This window comes from Cyclopterus lumpus, chromosome 12 (assembly GCF_009769545.1).
Source record: "Cyclopterus lumpus isolate fCycLum1 chromosome 12, fCycLum1.pri, whole genome shotgun sequence".
Lineage (NCBI taxonomy): Eukaryota > Metazoa > Chordata > Actinopteri > Perciformes > Cyclopteridae > Cyclopterus > Cyclopterus lumpus.
The window spans coordinates 1,498,263-1,503,466 of record NC_046977.1 but is presented as its reverse complement, the minus strand read 5'-3'; the positions used below and the strand labels follow the sequence as shown (position 1 = coordinate 1,503,466).

General features: G+C 41.8%; 1 protein-coding gene across 2 annotated transcripts in view; it reads left to right on the top strand.

Moving 5' to 3' along the window:
* col5a1 (procollagen, type V, alpha 1) overlaps positions 1-1,676 on the top strand; it is a 67,245-nt gene extending 65,569 nt beyond the window's left edge. For both annotated transcript variants that reach the window (XM_034547354.1, XM_034547353.1), the window contains exons 65-66: positions 651-884; positions 990-1,676. In XM_034547354.1, coding sequence (XP_034403245.1) covers positions 651-884; positions 990-1,136 — 381 coding nt within the window. In that variant the 3' untranslated portion in view covers positions 1,137-1,676. The remainder of the gene's footprint in view (positions 1-650; positions 885-989) is intronic.
* The last annotated feature ends 3,528 nt before the right edge of the window (positions 1,677-5,204 follow it).

The following is a 5,204-nucleotide window of genomic DNA, read 5'->3' as shown; positions in this document are numbered from 1 at the left end:
ACTTTGATGGGGGATTTATTTTCCACATTGAGCATTAGACCCAAAAATAAGAATAAGGGGGGTAATATTCACAAACCCATGAAGAGACCAAAGCCTGCAGTTAAGTTGTTACAACATTATAATAAAACATCAATAATAAACTGTATTAAGCACAACCTTCTAATGTAAATACTCAATAGTGTACTTCAGGATTATTAATCCCCAGAATGCTCTTCTTCCTCCTGTATGAGGAGCACTACAGTGGCCTGCTGCTAAAAGAAATTAGAATTGTATTTATTATTATTTTTTAAGTATACTTGCAACCTGTCTTCAATAGGAATGAATGGGAGTCATTTGGTCTTTTCATGTGGTTTGTGGACCACGAGAAGCAGATAGAATACCACCAGCTCGTATTCTGAAACACGAGGCGTCGTCCATCACCTGGACGACGCCTCCTCTTGTCAACGAGCTCCTCGTCTCCAACTCGACGCGCGGCCGTAAAGCGTGAATACAAACGACCGGTCGTAACTTTGATCCAAACGCCTCCCGAGAGGCAGAGACGTGAATCTTTTATGGGCTCTTCAGGCCGCTCCTCTGGGCTCGTCCTTCACTGTGACTCCGCCTCCTCCTCGGCGTTACACCTTCTTAAACTGACCCCTCCCCCCCCGCAGCTCTCCTACGTGGATGCCGAGGGCAACCCCATCAGCGTGGTCCAGATGACCTTCATGCGCCTGCTGAGCGCGTCGGCCCGACAGAACATGACGTACAACTGCTACCAGTCGGTGGCCTGGCACGACCAGAACCTCGACAACCACGACAAGGCCATCCGCTTCCTGGGCTCCAACGACGAGGAGATGTCCTACGACAACAACCCCTACATCAGGGCCGTGGTGGACGGCTGCGCGGTGAGTGTGTGTGTGTGAGAGAGAGTGAGTGTGTGAGTGTGTGAGTGAGTGTGTCACCAGAGCCCTGCAGCAGTGTGTGACGTGTCCCCCCCCCCTCCCCCCTAGTTGAAGAAGGGCTATGAGAAGACGGTCCTGGAGATCAACACCCCGAAGGTGGAGCAGGTCCCGTTCGTGGACATCATGTTCAACGACTTCGGCGGCTCCACGCAGAAGTTCGGCTTCGAGGTCGGTCCGGTGTGCTTCGTCGGCTGAGACGGAGGAAAAGCATCGAAAAAAAGTTTTAAAAAAAGAACAATTGAAAAAAAAGAACAGGACAATTCTATTTGTAAAAAAAAAAAAGAAAAAAAAAAAGTATCTTTTTTATTTTCCATAAAGCAACAAAATGAGTGAAATGAAATCGAGTCGAGAACGCAGTGAAATTCGAGATGGAATACGAAATAACCTCGAAAAAAACCTCAGAGTGCCTTCTTCCATCACACACACGCACACACACACGCACACACACACGCACACACACACACACACTCACACACACGCAGCCCCGTGTCATCACACTTGATTTGGACGTTCACCTGGAGGCCTTCAGAGCTCCTGCAGCCGACTCCATTGGATTTTTGCTCTTTTCTCTTCTCAACTTCTGATCATGTTTTTCATGTTTTCATGTTTTTTCATGTTTTTCATGTTTTTCATGTTTTTTCATTTCATTTTCATAAATGGCTTTTTTCCCCACACTTGTCTTTTGTTGGTTTGATTGCTCATTAGCTACGGGAGCTTTGTTTGTGCATAATTCTCTCCCCCCCCCCCCCCCCCCCCCCCCCGTTCCCTTGGAATGGACCTTATATATATAAATATATATAAATATCATCTTCTTTTTTATGTTTGTAAGTACATTCTGTATATTTTTTATTTTTTTTCTCCTAAATGTTTATTGCTTCCGGCTTCAAAACACGCATGTGACTTTATTAAATTGTGAAGCAGGAGACGATGGACACGGGGGATGACATCAACATTGTAGAGATTTATGGAAAGTGAGGAAATTCGACTTGTAAATTGAAAAAAAAACAACAACAACAACAACATAAAAACAAAACAACACATATTTGGAAGTCCTGTCTTGGTTGTGAAGCGCAACTTGTTGTAATTTAAGAGCAGAATGGAAATAAAAGCAGAAAAACCAGCTCTGTGATATCATTATGTGAAACGTAAAAAAAGAACACGCATTCCTTCTCGTCTGAACGTCTTTAACTTAATAAACAGCTTCTATTGTTCTCCTGAAACACACTTTGAATGAAAAACACAAAGAAATCAAAAACCTAGGTGCTATTTTCTCTCTTCTGTGGTGCTTTGTATTCTTCTTATGTGTCGTTTGAATGAAAGGAAATCTGTGGTGATAATATTCCATCTCCCCCCGACCCTCTTAAAGCCCCCCCTCCCCAGCAGGGGGCTCTTCGCTGCACCCGGTTATTGTTTTATGATTGAGAAACACGGTGCAGTGGCCAGAGGGGAACTCAGGGGGCGCTGTTGAGACGTTCTGGATCATCGGTGGAGGTGACCGGTGGACTCGGGGCCAAAGCTTTTGTTTGGTGAATGAAACCCTAAAAAAAATATGTTTTCAGGTATATATTTAGCTTTAAGGGCCACGGTGGCTTGGAATCTCTTTATTATTATTTTAAATTTTTTTATGGGAAACAACCGTCGAAGAAGGTCACTAAATTAGATGCCATTGTTATTATGATGCTCTTTGTTCAAACTATGCACTCTCTTTGCTTATGACCACTAGGATCTACCACAGAATTGTTACAGCCCTTCATGTTTGTTTTGTCCTTTTTTTTAATCTTCAAATATGTGACTTGAACCATTTCTGTTACGATAATTCAAAATGCGTGTCGATCTTTGGCTTTTATTTCTCATTGGGATGCAGAACGCCCGAATTTAACACTTTCCTCTCAATAAAAAAAAAAAAAAGGAGAAGCAAATAATTTTTTTTGTACATTTCCAGAACCAGCGGCGATTCTGCCATTTTGTTTTGTCTCCGTTTGTAGATTTGCGTCTGTTTGTTTGTTTGTTTGTTTGTTTTCACAGTTCTGTCAAACCTGTGTGAGGATAAGAGGATAGAAGTTATATTGTTTTTTATGTCAATAAATTCAAGTTTACTGTGGCCATCCACTCTTGTATGTCTTTTGAAGCATTAAAACCTATCTGTATGCATGAAATTGTAAAGTTTTTTTCTCTTGTTATGATCTCCCGTCCACGTTTTATTCATCGGGACATCGATTCCTCATCGGTGGATTAAAAAAAGAGTCATATCCACGATTGTGAAGTGGAGAGAAAATGATGAACTTGTAACTCGACCAAAGCCAATGTTCGTTTGTAGTATATTTATTGTATTATTTAAAAATAAATGTTAAATGACACCATAGTTTAAGAGGCCCCCTCTTTACGTGCACAAAAGGTTATATATTCACCACATACTGTTGTAATTACATTATGTTATTATTAATGAGCTCCTTTTTGAATGGAGCCTTTTGGGATGCGTTTATGGCCACATTTAAATATGCAGTCCTCCTGTTAACAGCCTGTGTGTGTGTGTGTGTGTGTGTGTGTGTTTAGACTATATCGATGTCTGTTTCAGATGCATAACAGGTAAGGCTGCCATTTATTTATGTTTAATAGTGTTAAACAACTCTCTCTCCAAGAAAGACTCTGCGGCTGCAGCTCGGCATCGATGTGCGGCTCATCCGTGGATCTCCATGGCGATGCTTTGATATGCATGATAAGTACGAGTTATGTGTGTCATGCAAACATTCCTCAGTGGTCAATAAAATAAAAAGAGTCTTCTCTTTTTTTAACCCTCTAATTTCAATAATCAGTAATCCTTGAAGCTTTGATCCAATATTTGGTGATGATGATGATGATGATGACGATCATGATGATGATGATGACGATGATGATGATGATGATGATGATGATGACGATCATGATGATGATGATGATGATAATGACGATGATGATGATAATGACGATGATGATGATAATGATGATGATGATGATAATGATGATGATGATGATAATGACGATGATGATGATGATGATGACGATGATGATGATGATGATAATGACGATGATGATGATGATGACGATGATGATGATAATGACGATGATGATGATGATAATGACGATGATGATGATGATAATGACGATGACGACGATGATGATGATAATAATGACGATGATGATGATGATAATAATGACGATGATGATGATAATGATGATGATGATGATGACTTCAAGCACTTCAAGTGTCTCGTTAGTCGGAGGACACGCACGCTGCACGTTAAGCCGAGCGCAGCATAAGAAGAAAAGTTGTTGAGCGTTGATACCGGGATCAATATTTAATGCAGTGTTTATGGGATGGATTCTACAGAGAGAAGGAAGCACAGAACTACTCATCAATGCAGGGTGATAAGTGGGACACGAGGATGAGAAAATAAAGAATAAATCACATGATAACAACATCAGGTGGGGATTCAGTGCACTACGCCTGTGAAACGTTTAAGGAGAGCAGCTTCAGCCTGAGGAGGTCACGAGGGGTCAGCCTGAGGACCAACCCGGAGGTTATCATAACCCTTCCTTAAAGTGATCTACATATTAAACACTTCAGAGCATTAATACGGAAGCAGATGTTAAGATGCTAACATCTACCTGAGCTCTTCTGGTGGGGCAAGATGTTCACTCCTACAGGCCACGTGTCTCCTACTGTTGAATGAGCCCCTCTGGCTCATGGTTAGGTTTGGCTACATGTGGCTACATGTGGCTACATGTGGCTACATGTGGCTACATGTGGCTACATGTGGCTACATATGGCTACATATGGCTACATATGGCTCATGGTTAGGTTTGGCTACATGTGGCTACATGTGGCTACATATGGCTACATATAGCTACATATGGCTACATATGGCTCATGGTTAGGGTTAGGCTACATATGGCTACATATAGCTACATATGGCTACATGTGGCTACATATGGCTCATGGTTAGGGTTAGGCTACATATGGCTCATGGTTAGGGTTAGGCTACATATGGCTCATGGTTAGGGTTAGGCTACATATGGCTACATATGGCTCATGGTTAGGTTTGGCTACATGTGGCTACATATGGCTACATATAGCTACATATGGCTACATATGGCTCATGGTTAGGGTTAGGCTACATATGGCTACATATAGCTACATATGGCTACATATGGCTACATATAGCTACATATAGCTACATATGGCTCATGGTTAGGGTTAGGCTACATATGGCTCATGGTTAGGGT